The 20,417-nt window shown below is 45.5% G+C and overlaps 1 protein-coding gene across 5 annotated transcripts in view; it reads left to right on the top strand.

Moving 5' to 3' along the window:
- The first annotated feature begins 1,169 nt into the window (after positions 1–1,169).
- The window catches only part of BMP2K (BMP2 inducible kinase), a 50,097-nt gene continuing 30,849 nt past the window's right edge, over positions 1,170–20,417 (top strand). Inside the window, exons 1-2 of one of the 5 annotated variants that reach the window (XM_064711517.1) lie at positions 1,171–1,217; positions 2,312–2,504. In XM_064711517.1, coding sequence (XP_064567587.1) covers positions 2,357–2,504 — 148 coding nt within the window. In that variant the 5' untranslated portion in view covers positions 1,171–1,217; positions 2,312–2,356. Of the gene's footprint in view, positions 1,218–2,117; positions 2,505–13,523; positions 13,544–14,054; positions 14,083–20,417 lie in introns of those variants that run through there. The other 4 variants (XM_064711520.1, XM_064711518.1, XM_064711521.1 and 1 more) reach the window with 4 other exon arrangements.

The raw sequence follows: 20,417 nt of genomic DNA on the forward strand, positions 1-20,417 counted from the left end.
GTGCTAAGGCTGAGGTGAAAGGTGCTGTGGAACACTGTGAGGCAGTAGAGATTCCTGGAGATTCCTGCCAGGAGACCAGCCAGCCCTGCAGCCCCTACAGGCTCAGCAGTGCAGCTCAGCGTGCACTGCTGACACACTCATTTGCCAGCTATGCCCAGGAAACCTCTGTGCTCTCCAGGATGCCAAGGTAGAGATTAGCAGTGTTAATCCCAGTGTAACAAGAGGGTTCATTTTCTCTGGCCCATAAATAACTCCTGCAATAATTCAGCCTCTTACTTTAAAAAGAACAAGAACACATGGGTGGGGATGGGGACACCAAAGCCAAATAAAACCTTACCAGGTAACCTAAAAGCCAGTTGTACACTCAAAGTCACAGTGGCTTTTAGAAAATACATTATTTTTACTGAGCACCACCAAAATCACAGCGGTCAGTGGCACCAAATGTACATGCTTGTAACCTAGCTGCATTTTTTTCTCAAAGAGATCATTAAATGTTTAAGAGGCATAGCCATATCTCACTGTAGGAATGCCCTCATTAACACAACACTCCTGTTTATGTCATCTCACTTACAGAATTCTGCTCCCTTCATCTGCACTGAAAATTCCTTTCTCTCCCAAGGAAAACTGCAAATTAATCTCTGTATGCTGTTGAAAAACAGATCTGCTGTTACTGAGGACAGCAGTGACCTCAGAAAGGGGACTGCCCATGCAAACAGCTTATCAGTGCTTTCCATACGTTGTCCCTTCAGTACAAACACATTGTCGTTTTCTTACCCACTAAAATTGTGGCAACATGGTTAAGTGAAAGTAATTTGGTTACCAAAATATCATCCCAAAGATTTGTACTTCAGACCTCTCCATTTTTACTGAACCAGTGGCTGCAAGTGATATCCATCCAAAACTTACCTGTTCAGCAGGAAAAGTTTTGTTAAATTACCACTGCCAACAACCACAAATCTAGCTTCATTCATTCCTATGAGAGACTGACTGTAGAGGGACAGATTGTAAGAAAAAAATGCAGAAGGTAGTCTCACACCTGAGGAGTTGCAGCTGTACTAATCACCGAAGATTAGGAACAGGCCTGCCCTTAGTAGGCCACAGCTGTGTCCATTAAGAAGACAAGGGCTACAAAAGGGTGGGTCAGGAAAGAGTTGGAGTTTGCTGGCTGTGCAGGAGTCAGTGCTGTGAGGAGATGCCCATGAGAAATCACTGAGACGGTATGAGAGATTTGAAATAAGATGGCAATAACTGATAGAGTGTTCTTTACCAGTTTTGGTCTTACTGTATATGTTTGCATTTGGTTAGGAAAAAAAACAACCACACAAGTACTACATTTTTATTTGTATGGGGCGGGGGAGGGACTACCATGTGAAATCAGCCTGTGAATCAGTGGTGGTAAATTCCCTGGTTTGTTTTGTTAATGTCAGTATACCACAACAGAGGGGAAACGTTCGTATTAAATTTCATTGCTGATGGCTACCTGTTCAGACCCATCATTTCAGCCCTGTCCCACCCCTTATTTTCAGTCACCCTCACACCTCTGCACAGAGTATATGTGCAGATACACCACTAGAATTTGTACCCATCATCAACACTTTTCACACGTATTTCCCAGATGAAGAGTTTTTAGGTTAGGTTTGTCAGGGACCTCTGGAGATCATCCAGTCAAGCTCCCCTGCCAGGGCCGGGTCACCTTGAGCAGGTAACACAGGAAGCAGCCCGGTGAGGAGAGAAGGGGACTCCACCACCCCCCTAAGGTTTCCCTTTGAAGCACTCCACGGACCCAAGAGGCTCCACAGGCCCGGGCGTGGGGAACCATTTTTACCACCGCGATCATTACCACACCGTCCCTACACTGCTTTGCTTCCCACACACTCCTTCCCGAGGGCACGTCCCGGTCCGTGAGGGCGGAGAGGGAGCAGCCTGAGGGCGGGTTTTGCGCGGTGCGTGTCCCCCTCAGCGCCTCCCGCCATTTCCCCTGAGGGAGCGCGCGGAGCCCCGCGGGCGGCAAGCCGCGGGCCGCTCGCGCCTCGCTCCCGCGGCACGTGCAGCGCCGGCCGCACTTCCGGCCGGGCGGGTACTTTCGTGAGGGGCAGGGCCGCGCCTGCGCCGTCAGGCCGCGCGCCGGCGGGGCGGCCGCTCCCGGCACAGCGCGCGGCGTCCCCTCAGCCGCCCCGGCCGCCCGGAGCTGTGGCTGCTCCTTCTTCCTTCCCCCTCCTCCTCCTTCCTCCTCCCCTTTGGGAGCCGGCGGCGGGCGAGGAGAAGCGAGTGCCGCGGCCGGCATGTGAAGCGGGGCACCCCCTGGCCGCAGCTTGCCTCCGGTTCCTGCCCGGTTCTTCCTGGGGCTCCGCTCGCCATGAAGAAGTTTTCTCGCATGCCCAAGTCCGAGGGGAGCGGCGGCGGCGGCGGGACGGCGTGCAGTGGCTCCGGGAGCGGCGTGGCCCTGGGCAGGGCGCTGGCGGTGGGGCGGTACCAGGTGACCCCCGAGGAGCCGCTTGCCGAAGGTAAGAGCGGGCCGGGGGCGGCGCGGACGGGCCGGAGCCGGGCCCTCCCGGCCCCGCGGAGTCGCTCGCCCGCGGGGAGCGGCTTGCGGGGCTTTGGGCTGAGCTGCTTCGGCCGCTTCCTGGGCCAGGGGCTCGTCGGGGCGCTCGGGGTTCCCCGGCTCGGTGCCTTGGGTGAGTGAGGCGCGGTGAGGTGTCAGCGGCGCCTCCGTCAGCTGCGTGTTTTGCTTTTGCCCCCTACGGTGAGGCAAGAGAACGCAAACAAACCCGACAAAATAAAATTCTTGGTCTTTCTTGGTGTAAGGCAGCAGATTGGTGTCACGGTCACGGGTGGAAGTGCAGTGCTGGCAGGTTGTGCTGTGGAGCCTCTCCCCTCGCTGAAGGGTTCTCGGCTTGTGCTTCTTGTGGTGAACTTGCACTTGGTGTCGTCGGACTTGCACTGGGACCGAAGGAAGAGTTGTGCGGGTTTTTGTAGCCATGGGGTTGGCTGGACTTTCTCAGCTGTATTGCTTCACTAGGTACTGCCATGGGACACCATCAGAAGAGGCATTTTTGAGTTTTGCACTGTGTGTGGGAAACAGTGTGGTGTTTGTCTTCCAGAACTGGTAATTGATGTGATGTGTAAAGAGTAATTTGCTTCCCAGGTCACTGAGTTTAGGGCTAGTTCTGTATATTTCGTAGTTACTGAATGTTTACAATGCGCTGCTTAGGATGTTGTGGGTGAAATAACATATCTCTGTCGATTTCATCAGTGTGTCGCTTAGACTTTGTAAGTATATTTATGTGTAAGTACACTAGTTAACTTCCACTGATTTTATGCATTTCTTGCTGGAGATTTAAGATGTGGTTTTAGCAAGTGCATGCAGATAATATCACTAATTGGCATGGGAGCACAAAAGTGGCACTTAGCTTTTCATTGCTGTCTAGGAATGATTTTCATAGAAAAGTGGATTTGGTATGCAATATTTGGAATGCAGTGTTTTGTATTTGGGGTATGAAGATGGTGTCAGGAATTAGCCACCTGCATATCTGGTTGGCCTTGCTGGGAGCTACTTCCAAGTCACTGGAAGAAGGTCTGACAGCAGGTCATGTCTTGGCTGGGCTGATAGCAACATGGAGATTAAAAAAAAAAGACAATGGGCTCTTGAACAAATTGAGGTGGTGTCACAGAAAACGTATGTAGTGGAGAGGAGAGAAATTTTATAGTGCTTTGTTCGGTGTTGCACATTACATTTAACATTTGGTGTTAAAAGTTTTCTCAGTGTTCTGTGTTTAGAGTCTGTACAGATTATGGGTTTTTTTTTTTCTTTTCTGTAGCTGGCAGAAACAAATTGACAGCCCTTGGGGGCCAGGGGAAGTCCAGATTTACCATGTGACTGTTGTGTGAATTAACTTCCTACTTTCGAGTCTGAAAGATGTTTTCTACTGCTTTTTTTATTCTTCAGGTTTTATGTGTTGTTTTGAGTATAGATGCTTAGGACGAGAACTGATAAGGGTTGGGGCAGTGGAAATTTGCTGCATCCTGAGAAAAGTCTCCAGGCTGTCCCTGGAGCGGGTCAGTAGGGAGGAGCCGAAGGGGCCTGGAGGATCAGAAAGGAACAGGTGGCACAAGTGCAGGGAATAGGAGGGGCCGGGCTCTGCCAGCTCCTCTGCCTGCCGGGGAGCAGCTGGGCTGTGACGGGTGTGTGTGCCGCAGGTGTGTGCCGGGGGAAGGGCTCTCTGACCGAGTGTCCCGGTGGCCCTCGGCTGCTCCGAACTGACACCAGGCTTTATGGCTCAGGAGATAGCGCTTTATCCGGGAATAACTCGTTGACAATCAACCCCTTGCCTCAGTAGCAATTAATAGTAAGAATTGTGTGTTACTGCTGTTACATTAGTCATACTGCTACCTGTAACTAATGCTGAACACTTTACAAATCCCCTGGTTAATAATCTTTCTCATGGGAGGGCAGAGGAGAAGAGTTTTTTCCTGTCCTCTTTGCACAAGGCGTTTTTTTCTTTCAGTTTCTGAAACTGAGTTTAACTGAAGCTTGTGAACTTGTCAGGTAGTTCCTATTACTCATGCTGATGAAATAGCTTTTAAGATGCTAATAGCCATCCAAGTTAGAGCTTGTGTTATGAGGCATTAATGATTGATCTAGTTAACGAATCTAAAGATCTTAACAAATCTATTTAATAGGAGATACAGCTCTGTTCTGTTAGCAGAGCTGTGGTATATTGTGTTTTTATTAGCTATTAGAATTAATAGCATGTTATGTCTGTTTTATGCAAGCTGTTTAACCCCCACCCTCTTTCCAGCTTTTGCTCTGAGTAATCTTAGGAAGGCATCTCCTGGCATTGTGGAGGATTGAGGCTCCTGGGAACTGGAGGACTGGCAGTGGTCATACTGAAAAGCTGGGGCTGTAATGACCTTCCTGGGTTGCAGGGCTGGATCTTGGTGCAGATTTCCCATGTTGATGCAGGTGTTGCCCTCCAGATGCTTTTCTGTAGTCTTTGACAAAATGGTTTTATTAAAGTGTTTTAGAGTGTGGAGCATTATTATCCAATTGTTCTGAATAAAGTATAATGCTATCTAAAGGAAATGCATCTTTTTGACTAAAGAGGGTGTGAAGTTGAAGAGCTGTAGTCTTCAGCTGCAGTTAGGCTGTTGGATGGTTTGTTTTGTTCTAAACTCACCTGATCTGTGATGACTTCTTGGCCTCCATAACTTAGTGGTCAGTATGCTGTTTGATGGAAGTATGTGTTTTTACATTTTATTTCTCAGAGATGGGGGAAAAGCAGTTCATTTGGCTGAAGGTTTGATGTAGAAAATGAATTCCTGTCCATTTTGAGGGCAAGGTAGAAATATGTGGAATAAATGCCCGATACAGAGTGAAGGCCTTGTCTGTCTTTTTATTGAAGCAGAGTATTTGCAATGCAGCTCAAGTTGGGAAAGTGAAATCTAATGAAAATACAGGGAGTTCTCTGTTGAAAGTTTGAGGTGGTGTTTGGGAAACTGATGTTATGGGAACTCCAGTACTGAAAGACTTTATACCTCAGAAATTGCAGCAAGCTGGAAATGGTGAGGTATGAAACATGCTTAAAAATGTCAATGCAGAACAGCTTATGTTGTGAAGAGTGAAAATGAAACTTAAAATTAGCAAGTTGTCAAAATATTGTCTTACATGGGGAGGAGATGGAAAGTTGTGGCTTGACATAGTGATACTACTTACTTGTTTGTCTTAGTGAAGTCCAAGTCAAACAACTAAGTCCTTTTTGCTTAATAACTGCAGTAAAAGTGATTTTTCTGCCTGTTATAAAGGTAGGCATTGCAAGATGCTCATTTGTCTTACTGTCTTGATTGCTTGGCAGGGCTTGAGATGGTGAAACTGAATAAAGGCTTTGCTAGGCTCTAAGTTGTATTTGCACCAGGAGCAGACCAAAGAGGTTATGGGAAGTGTAATTGAATATATGGGTACGTTTTTAACAAGTGCAGATGAAGCAAGGAAGAGGCAGTTACAGCTGTTAAAGAAAAGGCCAGAGGACTCTCCAGCTTCCTTCTCAAAATTGACTAGATTGGTTCGGAAGCTGATATGTGGATGGGGAAAGACGGTCATCATCTGCTTTTTGTTTTCATTCAGAATTGGTTAACGGAGTTGTGGGGCATATGCTGTTGTATCTTAGCAAAATAAAGCAGTGCTGTGTAGTGTTCCCCCGCAGCGGTTCCACGCTGTCCAGCCAGTGGATTGCTGAGGAGCGTGGAGGTGAGATGCCAGGCTCCTTGAAGGAGGCCTGGGTCGTTCTGTGTGCCCCAGCTCTCAGAGGTACCTAGAGGGGATGCAAAGCAGCTCTTCCGCTCTGGACAGCAAAGAGTGAGCATGACACTTGGCTGGTCTTGTGCTCTGACTTTGCTGTGCCCTGGGGTGTGTGGAAAGAAGTGGTGTGCTAGTGGGTACAGTGGTTTATTTCTGTTGTCCAGGCTGATAAAGCAGTGAGTCCGGGGCTGTGTGGTGCTGGGCCTCTGCTGCTGTGGCTTGGAAGAGTGTTGCTTTTCCAAGTGACCTTGTGTCTGGGGCTAGGGAGGCAGGGGAAAGGCCACTCAAGTGGTATGAAGTTCATCTGTTAGGTACTTTGTTAAGTATTTACAAGTTGATTAGTTCATCTTTGTGTAATAGAATGTTTGCTTTTTTAAGTAGATATGGTGGTTAAAGCACAGTTTTCTGTGAAAAAGGGCCTCTTAATAGGGAAGGTAGCTTGGTTCCTTCTAGGTGGTGTGCAGAGAAACAACCAAATTCCCAGGTGGTTCTGTGACAAACTGCTCATCAACCCACGGAGGGTCAGCAGCTCTCTCCCCATCTACCTGCTCTGGGGGTCAGCTTGCCTTTCTCCCAGACAAAACCTTTCAGCAGGTCTGGGTTGCTGCAGGCCGTGGGTCAGTCGCTGCCATTTTGGGGCAGGGAGGAGTCAGTCAAACCATCATAGTGTGGGGCAGGGGAGGAGCAGTGGCTGGCTGACCCTGCAGAGCTCACCCTGTGAGCCCACACAATTCCCACCTGGTTATTTTGAGCCAGTCAACTGTTCCTCCAGTGTCTTACACCAGTGAAGGAATGAGCTGCTTGTGAGTTCTACTGTCCTACTTGGTGTGTAGTCTTTGTAAGTACTTGAACTTTTGTGATTTGGTTTGCCTTTTACATTCATACTGTTCTAGTTGAGGCCTAAGAAAAATGTAGCCTTAATTGAGAGGAATCCAGGTCCTGTTTTGTGAGCACTTGTGCTGTGCGTTTGTAGGTAGTCATGCTGTTTATTTAAGTTCTTCCAAACTGCTTTTGAAATTGGGGTTGTCTTGAATGTTCTGTTGTGGTTGTTTTTTCTACCTTATGTCTCAGCAACAGCAGTTCAGTTGGTGATCCAAGTAAACGAACTTTGTGTTGTGCATAAGTTACTATTGGCCTTTGTTTACCCCCACCTCAATTAACCTCTTATACCATCATTTCTGGTCCCCAGAGTAAGGCATTGTGAGGATTTGCAGCTCCAGCAGCTTCTGTAAATTTGGAAGCAGGCTGCAGTATGGCTGACACTGCTTCATCTCCTCTCAAGGTGGAGCTTGTTTGTTGTTCTTTTTTCTGGAGAGGTAAATAGAGAGAGATGCCATTGTAATGGAACTGTGGACTTTAGTACTTCCAAGTGTTTCCACGAGGTGTGGCCCCAGTTTTTAACTCTGGGAGAGTTTATTTCTCTGGCAGGTGTTATGAATGTAGTATACCTGGTGCAGGGTTACTTCTGCTGGGGTGTGCTGGTCTTCTCCTATGAGACAAGGTGACATGTACACTACTGGTCTTGGTTAGTTTGGTTATTGCATGTGACTTGCTGCTCTGTGGAAGCTGCTGTTTTATTTTCAGTTGTAATCTAGTTCGGTTGTTTAGGTGGATTATGAGCTGGAAGGCTGTCTGGAAGGCTAACTTGTGGCATTTGAATTGATTTGGTCATGTCGATTTTTTTCCAGAGTGAAACATTTCTGAATCTGTTTGCACATGACTGTAAAGGTCAAGCCTGTTATTCTGTCTCAAACAGTTCTGCTTTGCTAATAATGGAGTAGCAGATATGGTTTGTTCCAGTTCAAGATAGAAGGGAGAAAAAGCAGAGTGAGTACTTGAAACTGACTTTTGTTTTGGCTGAAAGCATAATACAATACACGTGAAGCTCTTCTACACTCCCCAAAATAGTCACAGCTGCCTTACATCAAGTGTATCTGCAGACTGGCAGGTGCTGAGATCCTAGACCAGCTTTTGATTTCTGCGTGGTGAAAGATGGGGAGTCTGTGTTGTGTGTGGGGATTTTCTTGGGACCTCCTGAGCCTCATGAAGGCAGCTCACATGGAAAAAAGTGTTGTTTGGTTAGCACAGCATGGAGCTGTGCTCTGTGTAATGAAAGCAGTTTGGGGATTTGTATGTGGTCCTTGTGTTACACATTCCCTTGTCATGCAGGTAAATGTCTGTTTTCGTATAATGTAGCTCACAGAATGAAGCTCCAACTCAGTCAGTCACACATGTGGTGTGCTGGGCACTGTGGTGGCACTTGGGCAGAGCAGTTGCTCTTGCTGTGCTCTTCAGAGCTGCTGTGTGCTTCTGGGACACAAGTGGAGAAAGGAACAGGTTGGGAAACATCTGTAGGCCGACAAAGGCATCTGTTGTACAGCCAGGGCCAAGTTCAGCTTTTAGGGCACGTGGTCTGATGCTCTTTGATTATCCAGTTATTATTCCTCGCATGCCCTGCGGACACTCCTTCCTGCATCGTGCGTGTATGGACAGGTGGTGTTGCACCTTTAACTGCACACAGTTGTGGTCTTTTTTGAGGATGTTATCCCTTTAATTTTTGTGTGGCCTGCAGCAGTTAAGTGAAGAGGAAGTAGTAATTCCAAGCTAAGTTTTCAGGCTAGTGGGTGAGAGTCAGATGGTTACAGGAGAAGGAACTTGGTTTGTAGCAGTGTCATGTTAATATCACACAAATACTCAAGCCATCTTTCCATTGCCAAATTTTGAGGGAAAACACTGCCACACAATGCCAATGTGTGTGCCATCTACTTGCCTTCTTCCTTGCAGATGCATTTTGATAAAGAATGTTAATGTTACAGTATTCCTAAGGGGAGGGTATGTGTGCAGATGTGCTGCTGGAGAAAGCTCCTGGACACCCTCACAGGATAAGGCAGCGTGGGAGAATGGAGGCTGTGTTAGCTGTGTCTGAGAAGGACATGGCATAGCTTTTAAAAAGGCTATGCAGGATCTTGAATTTTTTTGGGGTGTGTTTTGCTGGTTTAACAGACTTTTTTAGAAATTAAATCTGTGTCTGGCATGTCAGTGTGGAAAAGAAAAATGGTTGGATAAAAGCAGTAGAACTCCTTTTCAGACCTAGGTTAGCTAGGAGCCAGTAATTGTTGGAAGAGAGTATGTGTTTCTCTGGGCTGTTTTCAGTGTGGTAGCAGAGCTGTCAATCAGTAACCCTTATGTTACCCACAGGGAAGGGTTCCTGAAGTGGTTCTGTGCATGGAGAACAGAAGTTAATGCCAGGGATGGGCTCAGTGTCCAGGGAGCAGCACAGTCACTGGCACACTTGGCTTTGGCAGCAGGGAAAAAAGAATGAGCGTGTCATATTGCATAAGCATGTTAGCCGAGTGAGCTCAGCTGTCCTTCCAGCTGTGGCAGTTGGTTGGCTCTGTAAATGTGCACTTATGCTCTTTGGATGCCGCCTCTGGTTCAGAGGGGAGGTGTTGGAGGTGCTCAGTTGGGTTGTGCTGCTTGTCTCTGGCATTGCTTTGGTTTACAGTGTTTTGTTTGTCTTCATTCTCCTAATTCCTTAACCTTGTGCTATATTTTGCTTGCTGTAGCTATTTTTTGCCTTTGTGATGTTCTAGCTAAGCAGGCTGCAGCAGTTGAAGGAATTGGTGTTTGTAAGCTGAGCTGTGTTAACTGACACTATGAATGCTCTGTGCCTGCCAAAGGGCAGTGTGAGAGTGGGGTGGTGCCTTGGGGACTACCCCAGAGCACAGGCAGGGTCAGTCACTGGCCTGATTGTAACTTGATTGCGTCAGATGCCATCCTTTTCCTAAGAAACCGTTAGATTTACAAGCATCTGTTAGGGAATGCCAGCTTTCCCTCATTTGTGTTCATGGACTTAGTTTAAAATCTGTTCATGTGCTGGATGAGCAGCTGCTTCCTGATGTGTTTGGGATATTTTCCTGTTGGTGATGCCTGGAGCTGGCAGTGTGAGGGTGGTGGCAGGTCCCAGTGGTGCCAAGCAGCAGTGCCCTGGTGCAGGTCACGTCATCGCTGCTCGGTTGTGCTGAGGCAGGGCTGGCTTGTCCTGCGCGTTCTCCTCCAGCGGATGGAGACGGGCGGCGATCATGAAACCCCTGCTCTCCTCCAAGGGGAGTCCGTGTGTCTCTGCATCACTGCCTAGCTGCTGATGAGAAAGGAGCGTGAATTGCTCTGCTCCTGCTTCCCTGGTTGTCTTGGGAATGGATTACAGTCTCCTTCAGTGTTTGTCTCCTGGGTTAAGGAGGTAGGAACCTTTCCCTTCCTCTCCACATTTGCATGTTCCTTTCTCACGCTTGTCTGGGTTGGTTACATTTTTCTGGTTCCAGTGGGATTGTCTTGGGTATGGGTGGGGTCATCTGTGAAACTGGGTCTCTGAACAGAGGCAGGGTGGAAGAAAGTAGACAAATGAAGGTTGCCAAGTGGAAATAAAAAAAAACCCCAGCTTTGATCCTAGGTGGCTGTCATGATGAAATAAGGAATGCTTATTTTGGTCTGATAGCAGAAAACATGCTGCTTTGTCCTTGAGCATCACGTGTTAAAGCACTCTTGTCTAGTGGAACTGAAAATTGGCATACTTGGGAGTGTTCTCCCTGTAAACACAGAGGAGTCTTCCCTTAGTCTTGCTGATCATTAGGTCTGCTTAGGTCTGCTTTCCTTCTGAGGCTAGTGGTGAAAGTACTGAACAACTGATTATAGAGACTCAGGTGAGGGTGAACATCTCTGAGCAGTCTTTATCTTGGTCTTCAAGAGGTATCAAAGCTGGAATTGCTGCCAAGAGCATCACATGGCTCTTGGAGAGCCATTACTCCAGAGATGGAGAAACAAAGATGGAGGGATTTGCCCCGAGTCATATGAGTCTGTACAAGAGATATTGGAACGTCCTGGCTCTGTGATGGCTTCTTCCTCATCCCTTCTGTAACATGCTGTGCCTTAATTGCCACATGCAAAACTAAGATAGGAATTCTGATGTTACAGGCTTGAGGAGATTTTATTCGGAGTCATGGGTATGTTTGGCTTCCTTCCAAACTTGCATGTTATTTAAATGGGTGGATTTGTTCCTGTGGTGCTTAGAAACTTCAGTAGGCAAGTCTCTACCAATCACGTGCCCAAACATAGGGATGGTCCAGTTCCTGGTTTGTTTCAGTTCTGTTGAACTGACTCATTTTTAAAAATTTGTTACTCTGGCTGTGATTTTTATCTGTGCATCTTGTCTTTCAGTAGCAGTTGTAATGAGTAATTGTTGCAGCTTCTTATGAAACAAAAAATAGCTTTGGAAGTGAGTGATTAATATGACATTTTCTTATGTTCTTTTGCAATTCCTGCAGGTTAAAAAACTGAATGTGCTTTTATTTAGAGAAATTGTTGCTGAACAAGTTTTTTCTTGTTCTGGATGATTAACTTGCATATAACTATGAGAGTGGTGCAGAGCAAATAGATCATTAAAGAATGTAAGGCACTAAATTCTGCTCTGCTGATGTGTCTGTATAAGAACCTGACCTGAATACAATCTGTGTTGATGAGACTAGAATAGGAAGAGTGAATGAAATTTAGTGTGTCAGCATTAGACATGGGGGTCAGGTCTGGTTTGTGTGATGTGCAGGAAAATGAATTGTTTGGAGAAAAGCAAATGAAATAATGGTTTTCTTTGGACCTTGCTGGTGTGTCTCGGTAGAGCTCAGTAACACAGCCTGCATCTATGGAGCTGAGACCTTTAACTTGCCATGAGTTTAGGTGAATTGTCACTTGGCTTTTACATTGGGAGAACTTGTATAGGCAACAGGAAGAGGATTTGATCCCAGAAAGAGCTATCCAGAGTTGTCTTAGGCAATCTGAAGATAGAAAAGCAAGTTTGTTATTTTGGCAACTCAAAAGAAGTAGTTTGCTGCATTTTATTTGGTCTAGTCTTGTAGTCTTAGAGTTCCATCCATCTTGGTGTGACTTTACGGTATTATCCTTTCAGCTTTGTGCTTTTCCTCAAATATTTGATTTCTCCATTAAACATTTTATGATTTTCTCATGATTTGCTGTTTTGTTAAACTGACATCAAATTGTATGGCTGTGTTTTTAAGAGGAGGCTTTTGCTCAAGGACATCTTGGAGTATAGGTGGTAGTTGAGTCCTAGCACTTTGATTTTCTGAGACTTCCCCAAACCCATGAATTTCCAGATTAGTCCATTTAATAAATATGTGTTATTCTGAGTTACCACTGTTGACTGGCTTCTTGAAACATGGGAGTTGTATGAGAGATACTAAATGATTTTGATCATCTTGATTCTGCTATTTGTAATCCTGTTGCCATTGCAGCCTAGCTTGTTTATTTAAAATTATCAAGCTGCTTAGACTGTTATGAAATTTAAGTGTATTGGTTTTTTAAAATTGTCAAATATTACAGTGTGAAGTTTGAAATCTCAAGCACAGAAGTGCTGTAAGGTCTTGAGAGATGCTTTATATGCAATTTGGAGTGTTCAAATATATTCAGCGTGTACCAGGTAGACATTCAAGAACTGCCTGTCCCCATGCAGGTGCTAAGCAAGTATTATTGCCTAAAATGGCTTATAAATCTGTTCATTGGTGTAAGCAGGTCGGATCTCAGATATTGTGCTGTTGTTACAGGTTACTGGTCCCCTGTTGGTATTAGACTGGCTAAGTCTGTATCTCAGCATACACCTTTGGTATGCTGGAGTTTAAACATGCATCAGTATTTGCAAACTGCTAAAGACTGTGAGGTAAGATAATGAAAATCCTTCTTAATTATCCATATTGGGTGTTTTAGCTCTAATTCTAGTCATGCTCCTGGAAGAAATGGTCAGTGAATTATGCTCTGATGTGAGGGTGAGTGAGACTGTAGGCTCTTGCTAGCGGGGAAGAGATGGGCTTCATCTTGCTCATTTGTATGTGTGAGATGCCTTGGAAAAGGAGGAAAGCAGAGACTCTTGCAGTGACATCTGCCTCAGCCTGAAGTGCCGCAGGCGTTACAAACGGCTTGGTTTGTGTCTGCGTGGCCTGGTGGCTCTTGTCTTTGTGTGGCAGCCAGAGGTGGCACCGCTCCAGGGCGCCGCGGAGCAGGCGCTGGGCCGGGGCCGGGCTCTGTGTGCCGCCCTTTGTTCCCGTGCCGCGGCTCGGGGGCGTTCAGTGCCTCTTAGGCGTGAGGAGCTCGGAGAGCCCTGCTTGCCTGGGCATTCCTGGCCCTCCGCATGGAAATCACAATCCCAGCTGTGAGTGCAAGGAAAATGAAAGGCCAGCTAGAGAGCAGGTTAGCGTTTGGTAGAGATAAGGTGTTTGTTTTCTTAACAAACTTTAAATTACTGGTTGGTAACTATATGGTATGGCAGTTAAGTTCAGATCCAAAAAGTCATGCATATTGTATTTGCATATTGGCTATGGATCATCTACCTGCTGATTTAACTAACTTGTAACTATATTTGATTTTTTGATTTTACTGGACCTAAAATCAAGCTTTATTAAAAAAATTAGAGAATGACATTTGAAATTCATCTAGGAAACAAAATGAGTTCATGCTCGTAACCTCACCATTGTAGAATGGTGAATTCTGTCAGGCCTCTATGCATGGATCATGTCTTTGTGGTTTTTCAGGTCAGACTAAACTGCAGCTGGAGCTGAGTTCAGTGAACAAAGACAGGAGATGGGGAAGACATGCAGAAGATAAAACTGCTGTTCAAATTTTTCAGATTTTGTGGTTTTTTTTTTTGTAAACTGTGCTAGTGGATGCTCATTGTAGGTGTCTTATCAATGTCTTGGGTGAGTTGAAAAGCTTTCTCATGAAAAGCACAGGTGAGTAACTAGATGTTAACAGTAATTTTCATAGTAAATAAATTGAACTGTTGGTGATCTGCTGGCAACCTTCGGTGGCCCTTTCCTTATAGACAGGAAGGAAGTATTACTTGACTTAAATACAGACTTCTGTTAAACACAGTTGCAGAGTTAAATGCGTTAGCTGTTTGGTTTTTTTCCCAGTGAACAGAAGGAGGTGGTGAGGGTGTAATACATGAAAGTAGTGCAGTGGTTATGACTAAATCTCCTGATTGAAGATGGAAACATGGGGAAGTTTTTGGTCTTTTTCCAGCCAGGTATGAGAAGGCATCAGCTTTACCCTAAGAAATAAAATATTTTGTCTTGAGTGCCTAAGATGCATTCCTTGCAGGGTGTAGCAAATGCATGGGTTTTTTGGTTTTGTCTGTTCATTTTTTTAAAGTGTGCATTAAGTGAGCTTTGCAGTCCATCTGCTTTCATCTTCCTTACACTTAGGTTACTGCAGGAATTGCAGGTGTGTTAGGGAATTTATCTGCTTTACGAAATGGGTGTTTTTTGTTTCTCTAGCAGCCAAGTAGCTGAGGCTGTCCAGCAGGGGATGCCATGGAAGCAGTAGTCAGACATGCTAGCAAGTCACCTGGATGTGGAGAAGCAGGTGGGGTGGTGATGGGCTGTACTGCAGGGCACAGAGCTCTGTTCCTTTTGCTGTTTGCTGCGTCTCAGGGCTGGCCCTGGGGCATGTCTGGTGCATGGGTGTTGATAAATACAGCAACTTTTCCCAAAAGTCTGTAGCAGACCTTAATTCAGCTTTCCCATCTCGCTCAGTCACTTAAGTGTCTTGGATCCCCCAGGCAGTCGCTGGTGCTCCTGTCAGAGCTTTTTTGTGAGGTTGGCCTGCAGCTGATGCTCGGAGAGCGGAATCCAGACGTGCAAGCCTGGGGCAGGGCAGCAGTGTCAGTAGCAGAGGTGGGCATGGCAGAGCTGCCTGCTGTGGCTGCACGGTGTTGTCCTGCTGGGATGTGATTCACGGCTGCTGTTTTCCCAGTGCCACTGGAGGAGCGGATGCAGATTTGAGAAAAACAGTGCTACTTGTCTAAACTGGCCCTGATAGTCAGCTTGTTACATGGTGGGAATTTGTGTGGGCAGTGGGAAAGGGAGCAGTGGTATGGCCCTTGGAATGCATTGCCTGCATGCTTAAAATAAAGTGGAGAAATACTGAACTCTGAAATGTGTGTGTAGAAGTGGAGTATTTTAGAAGTAGGGAGCTATTTCTGTTCTTGGTTTGGCAAATGCTGAACTCTTGAGCTTGGGAGCAACATCTGTCAAATCTTCAAGGGTGGAGCTGTGTCTCAGAGCCTTGTGTTCATGACTGAGGCTCGTGGGGTAAGCTTCACTGAGAATACCCTTGCCCATGTTCATGCTCACGAAATTTACAGATGTACATGTAGGGAAAGGTGGATGTGTGTCTGTAATTGGTGTTTGTTAACGCTGCCTTTATTGAGCTGCTTTCAGCCTCATCTTCTCATGCAGAAGTGCTTCAGGAATGGGCAGACAGAACTGTTGCCTCCTTCGCTGGTGGAACTTGTGACAAAACCTAAATGTTTCATCAGAAATTTCTCATAAGGCTTGAAAAAGGCATTTTAAGTTTCTGTTAAAGGTTACTCCCTCAACAATCACATGGTGTTTGGAATCTGATGAGAAATTCGGATGTTGGAGTTCTGTGCGTTTTTAAAGGTTTCACCATCAAAAACAGATGGAAAGCTGCACAGCTTTAAGAATTAATGTTTTCTATGCAAAACTCAGGTGGTTTTTGTGTCTGCTTTTAGACTGCCACTCCTGCAAGTACTTGCAATGCACCATCTGTGCTGACTGACACAAGGCAGCGCCTCTGGAGGGAAGGACTGCCATCCTTGTGGGGAGGAGAGAGGTTCTGGGAATTGGTGCAAGTGAACCAACCCCAGCAGGGTCCAGTGGGCATACAGAGTTATGGATGTTGTGGCAGCACGCCACCAGGGAAATGGAGCAGCAGCATGGAAGAGGGGGCTCTGTGGCTCCAGAGCAGTCGTGGAAGGACACCTGAGAGCCTGAGTGCTGATGTGTGTTTTACACACCTTGAAGGTGGGAATCAAAACTGAGCTGCAGGAAACAGCTCTTGGTGTGGGTTTGTCTGCAACTCTGGCACAAAGGAGCAGACACCAAATTCCTGGTAGAATAGCACATGGTTATATTGTTTGATGCAGGTTGAAAAAGGGCTTTTTTCAGTCTTCCATACAAAAGGGGATGGGATATGAAGAGCTGTTTTTCTTGAGGTTGTGCTTTTTTTTGTGGAGAAAGACTAGTTCTTTTTAGATTTTCTTTGTAATGTCCTTTGATTTTGGACACTGATTTCTTTTGTGTTGGAGTACCACAGAAGCTATAGAGGTTAGAGTCCGGGGGGAAGGGAGGATGCTTGGGGTTTTTTTGTTTGGTTTGGTGGTTTTTTAAGATTTGGTTTTTTGTTTTATTTTTGGTGGGAGTTTTTGTGGGTTTTCTTGTTTTGGTTTCGTGGGGCATTTTTCTGTTGTGGAAGAAAGATGCTTAAAACATGTAATGAAGTCATACTGTTCTGTCATTGCAGACTTGCAGTAAATGTTTTATTAGTTTGTATTGCTGGGAGCCTGTTTCAAGGCATTTGTGCTTGAACTGGTCTTGTTCTGTGTTTTGAGTAGATTCCTAGTCCATAAAATGGTTCTTTCCAGTCTGTTGGGCTTGCAGCTCCAGTGCTTGGAAGGCTATGCAGTCCTGGGAGGTGTCACTTCTGGAGTGAGTTGGCTCAGGCTGCAGGTCAGCCTGATCTTGAAAATGTGTCTCTGCAACTAACAGGGAGCAAACATGCACAAGTGCCCAGGCATCAAGTGATTCTCCCAGTACGTTAGCAGCGGAAGTGTTGAGTGAAGAAATTTATTCAGGACACAGATAAATGTACTGAAATAATCATTGGAGGGAGGAGTATCTGGAATGCCAAAGAAACAGACCTGGTATTTTAAAGGAAATTTGCATGTAGATGGGTAGCTGCTTCTTGCAAAATTGGGGAAGAAGAGGGTATGTGTGGGTAGATGGGTCACAGGGAGGTAATTGCACTTGAACCTGTTTCTCTGGCTTTGTGGAGAGGGACACAAGGCTGTCTCCTTGACCAAGGTCATGTGAGGCTGAGGGCCTGTCTTGGCAGTGGGTTTCAAATTAGAAATAACCTATCCTTTTGGTTGTTGTTGGGCTTTGTTAACAACAGCTTTACACTCAACTTTATTAAGAACAGCTTTCCATGGGGAATGTAAAGCCAGTGTGGAACTGTGCTGTGATGGAGGCAGTCAGGTTGGCCTTGGAACACCTCTTAGGGCTCCCAGCTCCAAGGCTTCGTGTCCTCAAAAACTGTCCTGAACCCAAGATCATACTGAGCTGTTGAGGAAGTTCCTAAATACCTGTCTGCATTGCATAGGCACATGAGAACAACCACGATCTGTTGGTGTACACATCTATTGCTTCTTCAATTTCAGATTTTGAAATGTACAGAAAAAACATGTGTAACTGAAAATATACTTTTGTATACTCATTAGCTTTATCAAAACTTATTTTTGAGGATTTACTTGTCTGAATAGAGATGGATGCTAAAAACTGTCACCTGTCCAAAACATCCAAGTTTTAATGGATTTGTAAGGAACCATTTACAGTGTAGTAGCTGCCATTCCTGCTTCAGCTGTTACAGATGTGGTTAGTGGCTGCTGTTTGCTACTGTAGAGGTAAAATCCTTCTGTGCCAGAATTTCTGTACTGTTTGTCTGAGATTTGAATACATAGTCAAGGGTTTCACTACTTGGAGAAACAACATTTGATGCTTTTGTATGTTTCAAAAAAAAATCTGTATGATGTAAAAAGTGTTGTCTGTATATACACATAATGTGTAACAGTCTGAAAGATGGTAAAGTTGCTGGAAGATTTTTCAGCCTTATTTTGTTCTACCTGAGTAAGCAAATAGGGTGCTTAGAATTCTGACAGCTCCACTGTTTCCTGGTTCGTGTTTCAGGAATGTAACATGATAAAGTGTAAATGGCATGTTGAGGCCTGTGAAATTACTCAAGGTCGACCTTAAATATACATAGAAAAAAAACAAACATGTGGCTGATGTAGAATTTCATGAAAAACAAACAAAATAACTAGCCCAGAAAAAAGCCCTAATCGTTGCTGGCTAGCTGATAAGGTGATCCCAAAAGTGCATAGTTAAGGTGACACAAAGATAGTTCAAGTAAAGAAAGGTAAGGAAGATGTGTGAGCTTTTTAAAGAGTTTAATTGTGCTAAGTATCTATTGGCTTATGTAACTACAGATTCTTTAGAAAGGCTTCTTATGAGGCATTCCAGGGAAAAGTGCAATGTGGCTGTCCTTGGGAGGATTTAAACTTCGAGTGACTTTGGAGGAAATCCAACTGAAAGAGATGAAGCTCCTTGTTGTGCTGAGCCCCAGAGAGCAGCTGAGCCCCACGCTGCCGCGGTGGGAGGGGAGAGAGAACAGGAAGGGGAGCAGTGAGGAAAGCTGTGAGCTGGGGCAGGACAGGTCACCCAGCCCTGCCCAGGGTTGTGCCCCTTGACTCTTGCAGGAAAGGGTTTTTCTAGCGGCGCTATTCACTGATGGCAGACCATTCAAGGTCAGGGATCTGCTTCTTGCCAAACCAGGACCAGGTCTGCTTTTGCAGTCCCTCGGGTTCAACTGCTGGCTGATATCGCCACCTGATGGCAAGAGCAGCCTTAGGCTCGGCATTTAGGGTTCTGCTGCTTTCCACTGATGGTTTCTACCTGGGCCTGTCTGCTCCGGCTACATCGGAACAGTTGTCAGGGAGGCTTGAAAATATGGAGTTCTTTTGTCCTCCTGCTAGGCAGAGAGAATTTCAAGGCTGTAAAACTGGCTTAAAAAGTCAAAAAGTGATTATTACCTTCTAATCATGAGTCTTTTGCTTTACTTGATTACTGCTTTATATTTTTGGTCAGATATTGGTGCTTAAAAACCAGGTAGTTTTATTGTGAGGATAGTACAAAAACTCTTCTGCTAATGAAGGTCTTGCACATCACTCTGGCAGAGCTCCAGGCTGGAGCCCTCTATGATCATTTCAGTGCCAGCTGGAGTTCAGTGTTAAGAACTTGAACTGTTAAGAGTGGGCGTCCTGTGAATTTTTTAGGAAGGCCCTGTGTGAACAAGGATGAGGTTGTTGAGTTAAACTTGTGGTAATTCTGCTTTGACAGCCTACCATCTCATTTGGCTAAATTAGAATTAGGTTAAAAAATAAATATTTAATCTTCAAGAGGAATTGATATAACTTAGCTTCTTGAGTGGCAGTGATTATGTGCTTGTTTGCTCAAGCACATGAGACTTGCATCAAATGAGGTGCACTGTACTTAAGCAACATGACTTGCAGATTCTACTGGGTACCATGAAATGTGTGCATTTCAAGTGGCTGCCTGATTATTGGAGTAGTTAGTTGTTTTAATTTAGTTACTTGTGTTCTGGTGGTGTTCCCAAGCTCCTGCCCTCGTACAGAGTTCCTGTGGTGCTGCTTGGCTTTGGATCAGACAGCACTTCAGGAAAGCAGGGCTTGACATGGGCTCTGCTGCGAGGTGGGTTTCCTCAAAGTGTGGAAAGCTGTGCATGTGAGCCTTGAGGTGATGCCTCTGTGCCTCCTTGAGCAGGAGGCAGCTAAAACAGCCTGCTGGGTTTCACTTTGATGTCCTGAGCACTGGGAACTACTTCCTGTGTAGGTTGTTTCACTTGTGTGTTTGCTGCCTCCTTGATTATTCTCTGCCAGTGAAGAGCGAAAAAGACCCTCAAAAAACCCTTCTGGGGAGCGGGCTTGACTCTGTGGGTCCCAGTTCATGCTGCTGTTGGATAAGAATGTTTCCAGTGGGAGTGGTTTTAAGAAAATGCTTCATTCCAGTGCGCACATTGAGTGTGGTATAAATAAAACCACTTCTCTAGGGCTGGCTGCTTGTGCTGTCTGGGGCTCCAGGGAGGCTGTTGAGGCTGGCCTGAAAAGTCACATCACTTCTTCAGTGTCCCAAGACTTTTGCTAAATATTTTTATGTATTAGAATGTGGGTTTAGGGAATTAATGTATCTCGACTCAATTCAGGTTTTTGAATGACTAAGTACTGCAGGGTTGATGTGTCAATACATGGTGGTTTTGTGCTTTATGAATTCATTTGAATGTGAAAGTGCTTTTCTAATGCTTTCATGTAATGTTGTAAGACAGTAGTGAGACTTCAATGGTTTTGCTTTTGTCATGAGTATTTGATTTACAAAAAATGGGTTGAGGTAACAAATATTTAACTTTGGAA

This window comes from Zonotrichia leucophrys, chromosome 4 (assembly GCF_028769735.1).
Source record: "Zonotrichia leucophrys gambelii isolate GWCS_2022_RI chromosome 4, RI_Zleu_2.0, whole genome shotgun sequence".
In the NCBI taxonomy this organism is placed as follows: domain Eukaryota; kingdom Metazoa; phylum Chordata; class Aves; order Passeriformes; family Passerellidae; genus Zonotrichia; species Zonotrichia leucophrys.